The following is a 16,098-nucleotide window of genomic DNA, read 5'->3' as shown; positions in this document are numbered from 1 at the left end:
AATTTTACTATTTGGCTGGGGTATCGTTTTAAACATGCTATGGTTAAGACACGTCAATATGTAATTCAAGTGCCTCAAAATCCAGCTGTTACTAAAACAATACTACTAGGTTTAATGCTGCACACTCTTGAAATAAAGGTGCTTAAAGGAAAACACCACCGGTTTTTCAATTTTTTACTATGTTCTTACCTCAACTCGACTAATTAATACATACCTATCTTTTTTTAATGTGTGCACTTAATCTTTGCACAGCACTTTGTGAATGTGTTAACATTTAGCCTAGCCCTATTCATTCATTAGGATCCAAACAGGGATGAATTTAGAAGACACCAAACACTTCCATGTTTTCCCTATTTAAAGACTGTTACATGAGTAGTTACACGAGTAAGTATGGTGGCACAAAATTAAACGTGGTGATTTTTTAAGTGGATAAAAATGAGAACTATATTGTATGGTGGAAGAGCACTTAGTTTGCAGCACTTCGACCTTGACGCGCAGTAACATCATTACTCCTACAGTAACTACTCCCCCTCTCGCTCATATTTCCGTTATATTACTGCGCCCAAGTTTAAAGTGCTCCAAACTAAGTGCTCTTCCGCCATACAATACAGTTCTAATTTTTTATCCATTTGAACTCTTTCCCCGCCAGCGTTTTTTTTAAAAGTTGCCAGCCAGCGCCAGCATTTTTCATGATTTTCACAAGTTTAATGCCTTCCAGAAAATGTTCTTCTTTAAATATATAAACAAACAATATATCAAATGAAAGAACAGACCCTCTGCTTTCAAACAAAAAAATTTAACGTTTCATCCTACCTTCATTAGTTCTCTTTTTATCACCTCTCAAATATAGGTAGGTTTCTTCAAAAACACCCATTTTTGAGCAAAAAGCAGAGATAATTCCATTTTTGTAAAGGACTTGATAGAGATCAGATGCAGAGCGATCTTTAAAACATACACGGAGTTCTTTCTCTTTCACGTGAGGCGCTACTTCTGGGTTGTATAAGTTGCGGAAGTGCGCCACCTGGTGGATAATAGCGGTATTGCAGAAAGCCATGCAGGCAGGGAAGTGTTTTCTCTTAATTGACGAGTTATCTCGTCAATGGCGGCGAAAGAGTTAAAAATCACCACGTTTTATTTTGTGCCACCATGCATACTTGTGTAACTACTCATGTATCAGTCTTTAAATAGGGAAAACATGGAAGTGTTTGGTGGCTTCTAAATTCATCCCTGTTTGGATCCTAAGGAATGAATGGGGCTAGGCTAAATGCTAACACATTCACGAAGTGCTATGCAAAGATTAAGTGCACACATTAAAAAAAGATAGGTATGTATTAATTATTCTAAGTTGAGGTAAGAACATAGTAAAATATTAAAAAACAGTGGTGGTTTCCTTTAAAAGTTTCTTCACAGCGATGCCATAAAAGAACCATTTTTGGTTTCTCAAACGCCATTCAGTCATACCTTTCATACCTTTTAATTTTCTAAAGACCTGTTTTTTGAAACCGAAAGGTTCTTTAAAGGAACAGTATGTAGGATTGTGGCCAAAACTGGTATTGCAATCACAAAACGTGTGGCTAAAACTGGTACTGCAATCACACAGCTGGTGGCCAATATACCAAACGACAACATAAACATCAGTTGAGGGCTGCAACTCCACTTTTTAAATGACAATATCCTGGCCAGACCGCTGTTGTGAGTGATATAAGTATTTGAAATGAAAATTAATTCTTAATGTCTAGTGACATTTTAGGGCCATTTAATGATTAATTAATATAAATTTCTTACATACTGTTCCTTTAAATATTAAATGGTTCTTATAGAAGCATTAAGCATGGCTCTTTTACGACATCGTCAAGCACCTATATATTTTTAAGAGAGTAGATTACTCAGATGCAGTTAGCACCAATAAGGGTGCCCAAATGTTCTCCAAATGGTTCCTTAATCTTTTCATTTTTACAGTATTTACTAAAAAGCTTAAACTTCATCCCAACTGTTGTGTGAAACCGAATAGAAACAAAACTGAAGTAAACAGCTGTCTAATTGACTTCATCTCAGCCAGTCAATTATTCTGTTCAGTGAAACTAAGTATCTAAATGAGCAAGACAGCATTCATGTTGACTGAGGGATATGTAATGGGATAACAAGAGTTTGCACTGGGGCTCAAAAGTCATTTGCTTACAGATTAAATCAGCACAAAAATATGGCAGAAAACGGCTCAGATGAATAAAAAAAACTATGTGAAAACTAAGAGAAAATCATTATACGGTTGTGCTAGTAAAAAATGGCATTTATAGACTTCAGCAGCACTGCATCTGTCCCTTAATTAATATGGTAATCTCCTGGCACACGTGTGTGATTTGAGTCCTCCAGTGTCATTGTAGCAACCAGCCAATGTCTTTCACTCATCTTACAAACAGTTTGGCTGTGATCATGAACTGTAAATGATTTACTTTGACGTCAGCCCCAGTTATAAAAGTAGATCTTCTGCCAAATGGGCAAGTAGTCCATCAGTGGACCTGAGAGGACAGCAAAATACAGTCAGCACATAACTTTTAGCTTCTTAAAAGCTTTTTATGTGATGGCATTTTATATCCGCTGCGGGAGATGGATTCACGACTTACGTGCAACCAAACCAACTCCAGGAACATAATCTGCCAGCAAGCGGAGAAGTAACAGGATCTTCGCCCTGTGTGTGTACACAAAAGTGTGCATTAGATCACTGAACAAGATGAAAACATAAAAGAAAACATGTTCATGCAAAACTCGAGTGGTATTGTGACCACAAATAAGCCCATCCTCACATTTAGATTTCTTAACATGGCATTTTCCCAGGCAAAAATCATAAGTTTGATCACTTATGTAGATTTAAAACACACCTCTCCTCACCAAGCCTCACATAACACAAAAAAACTGCATTCATGTAATGAACAGACACAAAGCCTCGACTCCCAAACATAAGAAACGCAAGAAACTTACTCAGAGTATCGGTCATAGAAAGGGGAGCGAAGCAGGTAGTACAGGAGAAGGAAAGCCCGCCTCCTCATCTCAGCTCTCTCCCTGCGGTTCATCGTCTTCATGTCACTCAGTAAACTGAAACTTAAAACACAGAAGCAGTCTAAACTTCTTCAGATCTTCACACGCTATGAAACACAGCAACCGAGAGCCTGAGATAAGATGAGCCCTTTACCTGGTTATCTCTAGGAGACCAGAGACGATCCACGGTTTCCAGGAATGTTTTCCGAAAAGCCCAAGACTGGACACTTCGAAATGTTAAGAATGATGGACGCCATAATGTTCAAAGAACCGTTAGCAATATAATTATATACATTTACCCCCAAACTGGAGTAAACATGGACGAAGTAACTATTATAATTTAAGATTTAATTTTGCAGGCCAAAAGTATAATTCTTAAAAAATATATTACAGTAGATGTTTTACCACTGACTGATTTTTACAGAGCTCTGTAAAGCTGTTTTAGTCGTAAAAGTCATAAAAAAATGAAACAGCACAAAGGATACGATGAACGAGGGGTCGTGCTATGTACATTGACTCAGCAATGGTTTCCTGCAGACCCAGAGGGGTGTGGCTTGGGTGAAGCTCCTCTTCCTGATTCCTACTTATTGACATTTTCTGAGGGAGACCCCAAAGTCGAGACTGTAATGATGATGCTGAGGATAAGCAGAAGCATACGGTTTGTCATATATGTACACGAAGAGCTCAAATGCAAAACCCTCTATGTGCGCCCGAAATGTTTTCTTGTAAAGTAATATTTTTTATCAGACTCTTAATGGATTCTGCCAACAAAGCTGTATTTCTGAATGGCATGAGCCCAGAATTAACTGATTTGAAGCGAAAGCATTTGGTTAATATAATTATCAATTTTTGACGGAGCGTTTAGCGTCTTTTGAATCTGAGCTCTTCATATTAAGAAAGGGAAATATTCAACTGCCAGCAATTGAGGGATAATGGGACATGTGTGAAAAAGTGATGTTTACGTAAAACAGATAAGTGATAACTTTACTGAAGTCATTTCTATGGACCTATGTAGGCTACAGTAATGGCCAAATGTGGTCATATCTGCTCTTTATTTAAAAATCTAAAGATGCATTTCAAATGTTGTATGCATGTCACATTGGTGTGTTAGCTTTAGTGAAAGCTTAGCTTCAGAATTTAAAGTGGACATATCGTGAAAATCTGACTTTTCCATGTTTAAATGCTATAATTGGGTCCCAGTGCTTCTATCAACTACATAGTGGCCATTTTAACATGTTATAATCAATTATCTTTATGGTATTTTGAGCTAGAACTTCACTTATATACTTGTCTGGGGACACAAAAGATTTATTTGACATCTTAAAGGTGACATAGAATGATTGAACGGGGTATGTATCCTTGTTCTGTGATGTGACATGTAGACAAAAATGTTTTTGTTTGGGTTTGTAATGCCTTAGAAGCTTCTTAAAAACCTCTCTCAGATAGCTCTATTAGGGTGGGGGATTTTAAACAAGTGGTTTTGCACCTATTTGGCTCCCCCTACTGGCTTAACTTGCAATCTCATTACTGATTGGCTGACTTTGCTGCCACTCAAAAAATGTAGCCAATTATTTTAAAGTGGAGGGGCAGTTGGATGCCTGTGATGTCATAAGCATCAGTTTTTCAGATTGGGCCGTTTTCTGGCTGACATTTCTAAAAGAGGAATTTCTATGAGACTGAGATGTTTAGCATGTTTAGCACTTTTTGTATGTTTGTGAATGTGGGTAGATACATACCATTATTCAACAAAGACAAGGTAAAAAAAATTTTCATTCTCTGTCCCCTTTAAAAAAGTCTGGTGAAATGTCCCCTTTAAGGAGGCTTGCCAAAAAAATGACACATAACATATGTGCCAAGTTTATAAAGGCATAGCCCATGACAATCAATACAAAATATTACCACAAAAGAGTATCAACAAATATTAAAAAGACCCTATGGTCCGATTTACAATTATTTACATTTCCTTTGGTGTGTAAGTGTGTATGAGTACATGTTAACGATATGCAAAAGGTACAAATCCCAAAGTAAACAATGACGCGAGTTATCGTCTCCAATGTAAATCTCTTTTCTTGGACAACGTACAGATTAGCTGGCCAATCATTTTTTCAATCAGAAAAATAGGGGCTACTGTCGCTTTAAGAGAGTCACTCTTTTCACTGCTCGTACAATCTATATCACTTTAAAGCTTGCTGAGAGAGATTTCATTTTCTTACGTGAGGATAGGAATGTCTGACAGGACGAAGTTGGAGGATTTGCCCAACAAATCCATGACAAATCATTACGGATTGCTTCCTGTACTGCGGCTTTGCGCTATCACAAAAGTGAAAGTAAAACTCGAGCGTGCGCTTAAACGCAATTTAAATACCCAATGCCTGAATTTCATACACCATTATTACCCATCCAAATCTGTGAGAGAATGCATAAGCATTTAAATATATTTTTCCTCCCTATAAGTCAAGATAGCCCGACGGGCAGTGCGGGGATGCATTTTGATAGCCCGACAGCAAAGCACAATAGCCTTGTTACTAACCTTGTTTTTAGCAATGAAATAGGTGCTCTTTAATAACCGATAAAATTGTAGTCACTGTATGCTTTATTACCTGTGTGCTTGCCAAATTATTTTGTCCAAGGAATAGGCTACCTTACAACCTTAGTGTTTTGCCTCATATTTTAATGGTTTAATCTAACCTGAGGTAGCCTAGGTGCCAGTCGATCTTAGCCCCGCCCACAACATTTCGAGGACGGGAAGATCAGTCTGGGGTTTCTCCGTTGAGGAGCTACTACGCGAAACCCAAAGCTGGTGGACCAATCAAATTGTCAGGGTGGGCTTTATACGATGATGGACAGATGATCAACAGTAACGTAATCAACCACGTCACCAAAGAGCGCGTGTGTTAAATCTATTTACAAGGAAATGGCTGCCGTTGTAGAATTCAGATGTGTGAAATATTTGACTCCGGTCGTTTGAATAATTTAAAAAGTAATGCACACCCGCAGTGTAAAGGCATTTCAGGGTTTCCGGCAGAAAATGTGTTAGTTAACTCTTTCACCGCCAGCGTTTTTAAAAAAAGTTGCCAGCCAGCGCCAGCGTTTTTCATGATTTTCACCAAAGTTTAATGCCTTCCAGAAAATGTTCTTCTTTAAATATATAAACATACAATATACCAAATGAAAGAACAGACCCTCTGCTTTCAAACAAAAAAAAACCGTTTCATCCTACCTTTAGTGGTTCTTTTGCAATCAGCTTTTGAATATGTGTAGGTTTTTGCAAAAACACCATATTTTGAGCAAAAAGCAGAGATAATTCCATTTTTGTGACGGACTTTTCATAGAGATCCCATTCAGAGCGATCTTTAAAACAGACACGGACATGCAGCAGCTTGCCATAGGGCAATACTTCCGGTTTTAAAAAGTTGCGGAAGGGCGCCACCTGGTGGATAATAGCAGTATTGCGGAAAGCCGGAAAATCTCGTCATTGGCGGGGGAAGCGTTTTCTCTTAATTGACGAGATATCTCGTCAATGGCGGGGAAAGAGTTAAGGTGGTAGGATTGGGCGCGTGGGCGGATCCGGGGGCGTGACAATGAAATGGGTGGGGCTTATGCATCATGATGAAAATGTAAATATTTTTATTTAAAACGCTCAAATAAAACTTAATTTTGAAGAAACGGACAGAAAATGAACACATACTAGATTATTAATGAATTAATGTTTTTAACAGATACCTCAAATGGGAATAGCTGTGTGATGAAGTGAAACTAAAGTGTTAATAAACACAAACTAAAGCAGATGATGTAGAACGTCTGGCGAACGATGACAGATAGCGCAAAGATTGTAAAAACTGATTATTTCCCACTATTAATTACATTATCTTAAAGGAGTGTAACTACTGTAGCATGTAAATAATGCACATGAATAACGTGAGCAGAGCGCTCAACAATTATATCTAATCAACAGGCACGTGAAACCTAGCTAGCAGGTTGCTAAAACAACAAAATCACAAGCTAACTCACTTTAAATTTGCAAGAACTATAGACGAATACAATAACAGGTTTAAATAACCCCAAAACATAAGTCCACTTACAGTTCTCAAGGACACGTGTTTTATCAACTGGCTATCCTCCAGACATGATGGACCATGGCTTTATCTCATTTCGGCCGTGTGGCCATTTGTAAACTTGCGGGCGATCTAGTTAAGGCGGTAGGGTTTCCCAGCTTAGGCGGGCCGTCCGAACTGTAAAACCCTGCATTTCCACCTTGGGTGTGCATTATTTTCTTATAATTCAATGGCCCATTGTCAATTATTCCTTACATTTGTTAAACACAATCTCTTTGCCTAAACGGCAACTTAAGTGGCACACCATACCCCAGTCCAACCCACAAGAAAAAGGAGTGCTGAACCCAGTTTAAGATGCTGGGTAATGTCTTCCAAAGAAAATTTAATATAGAAGTGATGGATATCTCCGGGTCTTACTGTTTCCCAGAGGTCGTATCACTCTTCCTGAACGCTGACCCACAAATGCAGTGTCCTCCTCCTCTTCAGTATTCTTCTCTGTGTTAGGAAATCAATGCATGAGTGTAGCAGAGAGGAAACGGCACTTAGCAGACACTTTACATCCTATAGAAACCACTGACATAAACAGACAGCCTCCCCTTGAGCAACCCGCAGGTCCTGTCTCAGCTCTACATATATCTGATCTGATTGATACAATGACACCATACACTTCCATAGAGCGTGATGACATTTGCATACGGAATACGAATTCTTTAAAGATCTAGTCACAGTGCAAGGAGGGATATACTGTATATATATTTTAACCTATGATAAATATAATTTATGTATTTACAGGTAAACATTCCTACAATTCTTTTGATATGAACCACATATGTGATCTCTCTCACCTCCACTGCAGAGCTGTGAACCCCTGTCCAGAGGAGTTATAGGTGGTGATGTCTGGATGCCAGATTTGTACCAGAAAAGCAGGAGACAGCGCAGGATTGCTCTGAGAACACAAGAGATTGGATACATTTGGCACAAATGGGAGGACACAGCAAAGAAGGCGATAATCTGATTATATTAAAGTAACAGCTCAACAATGGGGAGAATTTAAACTCTGCCATTATTTATTCACCAGTGTCATTACAAAACACCTTTCTTCAAAAGTTACTGAAAGCTAGAGATTCCACTGTTGTTTTAATCAATTAGAAATCAATGTGGCCAAGACAAAAGAAATAATCATGTGCAAAAAAAAACTAGACATGGAAATTGAGCCAATTTCACTTAAAGGGGCTGAATGTAAGTTATTACTTAAAAAAATCTTTAAGATAGAGTTTTCATTTGTATATTTATAAGGCAACCATAATGTAATAGAAAGAATGACACCTTGAGTGTCCTCCACGGTTGTCTCTATCAGCCTGTAGGCTCTTTTCTGTTTGAAGGAGTCGGGTCCGAATTGGCGCGAAATTCAAAATGTGACGTCATGCGCGTGCTCGTCTTCCTGGGCGTTCCATATAGACGCGTACGGCAGTCATTAGTAAACAGCGGCAATCGCTAGCATGTTTCAAATGGACTCTGTAGACGGAAAGAAGCAAGCAACTTCCAGCACAATCCAGACACTTATGGAAACTCCTCGTAAGTTTAAAAAAAATCCTTATCTAGTACGGCCAAAATAGTGCATGACCGGCGTCGGGGAAAAGACAAGATTAAACATCGGATTGGCATTTGATTCTTGGAGGGAGCTCCGGTCAGCGCTGGGTATGAAAACAGACCTTGAGCAGGTTTCCTTTTTACTGCAAAGGTACGTTAAGACATAGTTACAGGGCATCTGTAATATATTATGTTATTGTTTTTGTGGTGTAATGCTAACGATAGCATTTATTTTGTGGTGTAATGCTAACGATAGCATGTAGCACAGGACCGTTTCAAAAGTTACTTTCTTATATGAATTATCTTTATTCAGAGCACGAGTGCATTAAGATTGTGAGTGTCGGGAGTGTGTTTTACAGTGTCGTGTTACAAAACTTTTAGAAGTAGACTTCTGTTGAAAATAAAGTAGCACTGCAACAAAATTTTAGCACTTCTAAAATATGGTCTGTCAAACAATAACCTTACAGTACTGTAACTTTTCTTACATTTGTAAACATGCTGGTGAATCTCAATGAGCTGTCTGTGGTTGCTATGGCAACTCTGGTTGTTGTGGTCATGCTCGTACGAGTGTGCCCACCGAGTACAAACATGAGACTGGCTGCAGTTTCTATAACGGCCACTGGTGTCAGTAACGGTTAGAAATTTCTCAACTTACGGAGAGCACCTTTAAGGGACAAGAAGTTGAGATTGAGGAAAGTTTTAAATATCTTGGATCGATTCTGGACTCCCAGATGAATTTTACTGATAATACGGAGAACATTTTTAAAAGATGTTCACAGCGACTTTTTCTTCTCAGACGGCTTAGTGGTCTTGGTGTGAGTCAGCACATTTGAGAACTTGTGTATACATCTATTATTGAGAGTGTTTTAACCATTTATTTTACCGCCTGGTAAGAGCATTTGACTGTAAATTGAAAAATAAGCTTTCCAGAGTTGTGTCCATGGCAAGGAAAATTGTTGCAGAAAGAACAGAGAAGAAGGCAAGAGGCATTCTAGCAGACACTTTTCATTCCATCTTTGGTCAGTTCGAGCCAATGAAATCAGGCAGGCGATATAGGGTTCCCTTACCACATAAAAATGTGTTTAAGAGGTCTTTTATCCCAAATGCTATTAAATTTCTAAATTCCTCAAGCGATTGACAGAACAAGTGCAATCTGAGATGTGATAATGTTATATTCTAATGGATATTGGTCTTTGTTTTATGTGTTATTTTGTAGTTCCTTTTGTTTTTCTTATTTTCTTGTGATGGCGAGTCAAAGAAAAATGTCCACCTTGGTGCACAATAAAGATATACAATACAATAGATTGGAGAGGTAGATGCTTATTTTTTAGGAAAATTAGTTCACCCCAAAACAAAACGAAACAAAAATCTCACACATTCAAGCCATCCCAGATGTATATGACTTTCTTCAGTTGAACACAAACTAAGTATCTGTGTCAGTTTGTGTCTTGTTGTAGTGAATTTTCGGTAGCACTTTATTTTACAGTACGTGTACTTACCTTGTACATATATGGTAAATAAGTTGTACTTACCGACAAATGTGTGGTACTTACTTTTAGGTATGTACATGGTAATTAATTGATATCATTACTGTACTTACCAGTGGTACATACTTGGTAGTTATTATTTAACTATAGATAAGTACTGGGTAATAACAGATACATACTTATAATGTAGGTATACTGTAACTAACGAGAAACATTACTGTACTTACAAATAATTGTACAATATAAGTATTTAGTATTTACAGGCAAGTTAGGGTAAATGACAGGTATTTATAGTGTACATGATAACTAATATCAAACACTACTGTACTTACAAATTGTATATACACAGTAAGTGTGTACTAGTGAATGTACCCAGTAGTTAATGCGTATGATAGTCAATGGTTGGGTTTGCCTCACAGTGACATGTTTATGATGCTATATCTTAGGTGGAAGGTCCTATGTAATAACTACGTGTACTATGTAAGTACACGTACTGTAAAATAAAGTGCTTCCAAAATTTCACATGACAACTCGTCTAACTAGATTCGAAGTTATCAGTGTGCCACCATATTTTTTGGTTTAAAGTCTGTGTAAAGTCAGATATTAAATGTGTTGACTTAAATGACTTCACACAGACGTTTAGCGCTAATGTGTGTTTGCTTTGGTTTCAATTACGCTAAATACGCACATAATAATCATTTTTCTCACACACACCTTTTTGCTTCAGAAGAAATATTTTAATTTTAATAAAGACAATTGTATTATTTTTTGTTAGTTGTATGTGCTTTCAGACCTTTAAACTTTAATTCCCATATGAGATAACTATTTTATTTAGTAATAAATGTCGCCATTTTATATAACTAGGGTTCAACTAGGGAGAGGAAGTCCTACATCTGGAATGGAATTATGAGAGAATTTTCATATCTGGGTGAACTATTCCTTTAATTTTCTTTCAGCTCCATGGCTTGGTAAGACTCAGCCACACACTACATTTATCTACTTTCATAGTTGTAATCTTTCACAGTGTTTGGAAAGACAAATAACAACAATTAAGACTTTGGAGTGAACTATTCCTTTAAAGGGTACCTCGACTATGAAGACTTTAATACTTTACATTTGCCTTCTACTCCTAAAATCCATTAATAGAAACACATTAAAGATTTTCATTACTTCCCAACATGTAATACTCATTTCAAGCTGTGGAGGCCGCAATTATGTTTTGCACATAGATTTTTCACGGGTAGATGATGTGTAATGGTTGTGGTGAAATATTACTAGTTTACTATAGTATATCTCATGGTATCTACTATAGTTTAACATGTTTATAGTTTTTATTTTAACTTACTATTATTTATCTTAACAAGAGATGAGTTGCTACAATTTATAAAATGAAGTTGACTTATTTCAACTATATTTTATAAGTTATAACAACTCATCTTTAGTCAAGATAAATAATAGGAAGTTAAAAAGACTTTTTATTTTTTTAAGGCAGAAAAGGATTTTTTACAGTGTACCATTTTTATTTTTACATTCATATAACCAATCCCATTGTTAATCTATTACCCATACATGTGTTTATAGTCAGGGTACCCTTTAAGTCACCTCCTCAAGCGCTTACTTAGCAATCTGAATGAGAACAATGACAAGCCAACGTCCAGCTTCTCCCCACAGCTTGGAGGCGGCCATCTCAGTAAAAACCTCCACATACTCCAGGACCGACAACCAGGTTAGCAGCCTCTGTTGGGAAAGAGACTACAGAAAACACATCATTTAAATGAGATCGTTCTGGAAAAAGCACACATATGCGTGGTATTTTGCTGAATGCTTGAATTCAGTTGGTCATTCACACGTCGATTCCATATAAACTCAAGCGGCCTCCGAGGAGATCCATTAAGGTCACGGCTTGAGAGCCCTGGGCTATGAACGCAAACCCATTTGTCCTTTCCCCGCGGCTGAGACATGGCGTTTACTGCCGCTCTGAAAGTGGCTCGGTCTTTAAATGTTTTATTTTTTTACACTGGCGATGGCAGGCGCAAAGATAAATACGTCTCTCAAGCACAACAGCTCTGTAGAGTTTGCTTGCTCACAAAAATATGTCTGGTTTTCTGAAAGGGTCAGATGTACTTCCCATGCCCCCGATCACAAGCTAGTGAGGACTGAACAGGGCTGTCATCAGCAGGGTGAAAAGGTGGATAACAATGAAGTCTATTGTAGAGCAGCGAAACGGGCTTGAACCAAATGACTTGCGAAATGAAGTCCTTGACATTGGGAAGTCAAAAAAAAGCTGCAACTTTGAACCTGCCAGGCCTGCATCAGCTTTGAGTTCAGTTGCGCACGCTCTTTTGAAGCCGATTCAGACTGCGTTTTAACTTTTAACTATATGGAGGTTACCATGCCAACTGCACATGCTCTCTACTTTATGCAGGCTTTGTAAGGGAAGCTAAGGATAAGCAGATGAGAGAAAGTGACAGAGACTGTGGATATTAAAATCTGTCTTGGGTAGCAATCACAAGTGGTCAGATGAGACAGATTACACCTGGTTGCTGTTTACACCTGGTGTTTACTTGCATTTTAAATGCATCCCTGTCACCATCTGAGATTTCCTGATGCTTTCAAATACACGTCTCAGTTTTAATCTCACTGCAACACGAAACACTGAGCAGAATGAAAATTAATCCCTTTTTGTGGTAACTGTTTAAACTGCTCATCAGGTGATCTTACGAGATCTTCATCAGACATACTTTATGTAATTTTAAGCATGAATATGCACATGCTTTTTTTAAATTGTGAAATATCAGCAGATGTGAAGTAGTTGAAGTGACCAGATTATAATTTGCACCAATATTTTTATCAAATCTATAATTGATGTTAATACCAAAGGACTGAGTGATAAGGCAGAGATACAGTATGTGATTAATAAATAGTTTACAGTTACATGCATTACCCCAGGCAACGTCCGAGACAGATTCTTCCTTAAGATGCCATCATTCAGCAGCACTAGCAGGTTTGATGCGGAGTAAACTATGAATGAAAGGGAGAAACACAAAGATCAAAGGAAAATTTCAAAATTTGTGCACGTTACACAATAAACATTACAATACACAAAATAGTAAGCAGATGCAGTTAAAGGCGGGGTGCATGATTTTTGAAAAACACTTTGGAAAGACTAACAGACTAACAAAACACACTTGTAGCCAATCAGCAGTAAGGGGTGTGTCAACCAACTGACATTGTTGCTTGGATTGCGTATGTGTGGGACGGGTCTATCAAAAGGAGGTTCAGATTTTACTGGGGTAGGGGCGTGTTTGTTTAGGTGATTTCAAATGTCAACATTGGCTTACAGAGATCATGCAACCCGCCTTTAAACAACGAAAAATATTATGTGAAGCATTTAATCATAATGTAATGTATTCTCCTGGAACAACTAAAAATGTCTCTGTAAATTAGACTAAGCACCTCATTACACATTCCTAATGTGAGCTTGAGTATTATGTAAAATATCAGGAATTATGACTCTATGGGCAAATGCACTGGGATGCATTGCACTGTGGTGACTCAAATTCAAATCCAGGCAATACATTTCCATTTCTTTATTATCATTTCCTATTTAATCACTGATTGGCTCTTTCTTTGAAATGTAAAAACGTTTTAAAAGCAATCCAACTTACCCAACTCAGACAGTACATGAGAGTCTGAGAATCGACCTGTAATAAGAAAACATAATTATGTCATGTTATACCACAGGACTGCTTTATTCTGATTGGCTGAGAAAGGTTCCATGTGTATGTATTCTTTTTCAATAAACGCACACCTGACCTGTCATGTTTTTTAAAATAACCACCATGGTATAAGCAGAATTATTGACTCTGGCCCGTTGAATTATTTAAAAATAATGCACACCAGCGGTCTAACCACTGATCTACTGGCCGATGCCTGACCAACGACCACCGACGCAACCAGTTTAATCTTACCTGTTTACATACCTTAAAAATATATATATACAGTTGATATTTATATCTGCCAGGGTTTTTTTCTCCTAGGACTTTTTGTTCCTCCCAGGCAAAAAAAAAATGTCAGGAGGTTTTTCTCCTTGGGGGTTTTTCAACCCCGGGGAGTCAGCCAAAATTGGCTTAACTTAGCACCCTCTTTTATACGTTACATTATTAATACGCTCGCTTGTAAAGTTTATTCATAGCCGCTGTATTTTGCTACTTATATTGTCTGTTGATTTTCTGTGTTTTCCCCTTCTTCTATTAATGTAAAGCTGCTTTGAAACAATTACCAATTGTGAAAAGCGCTATATAAATAAAATTGAATTGACTTATACCTCACATAATTTAAGTTATTAAAGTAGACAAAGTGCATTGCAATATGCAACAGCTAGCTAAGATTATGTAGAGTAGTTTATATGCATAAACATAAATAAATAAATAAATATACACGCTACTGTTAAAAATATTACAGGTTAAGGGTTACTTTCTTCACCTACATTTTCATTATAATTTATTTAAAATTTTAATTAAGTGCTTGCCTTTTATTTTATTACATTGTATACTATGGCAATGTGGTCAACATTGCTGTTCTAATGTGCTTTGTAAATAAGTTGGAACTGGACATGTTTAGAGTAATAAGAACGTATGAAACTACTGAATACACAAAGCATAATTTTATAATTGGGAATTATGAAAAAAAATCCAAATTTATTTAAACAGTGTTTTATATTTGGGTGGGGGGTATTTGTTACATTTCAGCATGTTTAAAGAATCAAAACTTTGTAGAAGTCATACTAAAGAAATCTAATGCAGCTGCTTGATGTATCACCCTGATATGTTTACTCTTGATATATCGAGTTATCTGTTTTTTCCCCATTATTAGGTCCAAATCATTATTTGAAAAACATACTAAAACTTCCTTTGTTTTGGAATGCAAAAATTATTTTCTTCACAAAAAATAACTAAACTCTAAAAGCTTTTTAGGTTTTTTTTGTAGTGAAGATACACTGGGCAGTTTACATGACATGTCAGGCATTGACATCAGTGTTACATACAACATTGTGTTTTTGTGACTTCATGAACTATTTAAGCGAACCGCAAAAAGTTCAAAGGTGATGCCAAACGAAATGTCGACCAGTTCCAGCTCTTAAAACATGCAATTTCCCTTAAACATCATATGAATTTCAACCCAAACACTGCAGACAAATGCATCATACACGATAACATTAATTAGAAACATGTTTATGGTATGATTGTCAGTTATGATAAAATGTGAAAGGCTTTGTTTACTTTCACTTTGTGAGTCTCTCACCTGCGATCAGGTAACTGAGAGTGCGCACTGCGCCCTCCAGTTGAGCCGTGGCCGCTGGGTTTGTCTTGACATACTCCTGATAGCGTTCATAAAGACGACTGAGCTTATCCAGACACAATGCCGTCATCACAACCGTATCAGTTATTTCTCAATCACAAAACACATCAGAAAACACACGCAGTGCAGCGAGACTCACACTTCCGCATACACAATGCGCTCTCTCGTGACGACATTTCCGGTACGGCGTGCGCTACATTTAAAGGGACAGTAACAGTTTAGAATTTCACTGTGATGTTCACACAGCACATTACCTTGTTATCACGTTATATTATTTACGTCAAAACGTCATTTTTTTTAAACAATTTAATATGAAACTTACAGTATATTCGTATACCATATTGTGCTGTGTGAAATGTGTACTGTACAGAGTATGCACATTTACTGTATATATGCTTCCATACTAACCTGGTTTACTGGCAGGATTATGTAGTATACAAGTTACAACTGTATGAAAAATATGACTTCATCTTTAATTTCATAAAATATATGCACTATAAGCAGTATGCTAGTATTTCACATGTTTTTCTAACCAGCAATCTATTAAATCCTTTATGCGGGTCATGCAGAAG

At 37.3% G+C, this 16,098-nt stretch overlaps 1 protein-coding gene across 1 annotated transcript; it reads right to left on the bottom strand.

Annotated features, from left to right (window-relative positions):
* Window positions 1–1,296: 1,296 nt before the first annotated feature.
* On the bottom strand, window positions 1,297–15,687 carry pex16 (peroxisomal biogenesis factor 16). Its single transcript, XM_065282810.2, has 11 exons — window positions 15,470–15,687; window positions 13,834–13,869; window positions 13,110–13,186; window positions 11,784–11,917; window positions 7,934–8,034; window positions 7,506–7,583; window positions 3,519–3,668; window positions 3,188–3,260; window positions 2,977–3,096; window positions 2,622–2,686; window positions 1,297–2,516 (listed from the first exon to the last, which is right to left on the bottom strand). Exons 1-11 carry the CDS (start codon window positions 15,594–15,596, stop codon window positions 2,458–2,460), a joined length of 1,020 nt encoding a protein of 339 aa, XP_065138882.1. The 5' UTR covers window positions 15,597–15,687; the 3' UTR covers window positions 1,297–2,457.
* Window positions 15,688–16,098: the final 411 nt, after the last annotated feature.

Source organism: Paramisgurnus dabryanus, chromosome 9 (genome assembly GCF_030506205.2).
Source record: "Paramisgurnus dabryanus chromosome 9, PD_genome_1.1, whole genome shotgun sequence".
NCBI lineage: Eukaryota > Metazoa > Chordata > Actinopteri > Cypriniformes > Cobitidae > Paramisgurnus > Paramisgurnus dabryanus.
This window is presented reverse-complemented; position numbering and strand designations above follow the sequence as displayed.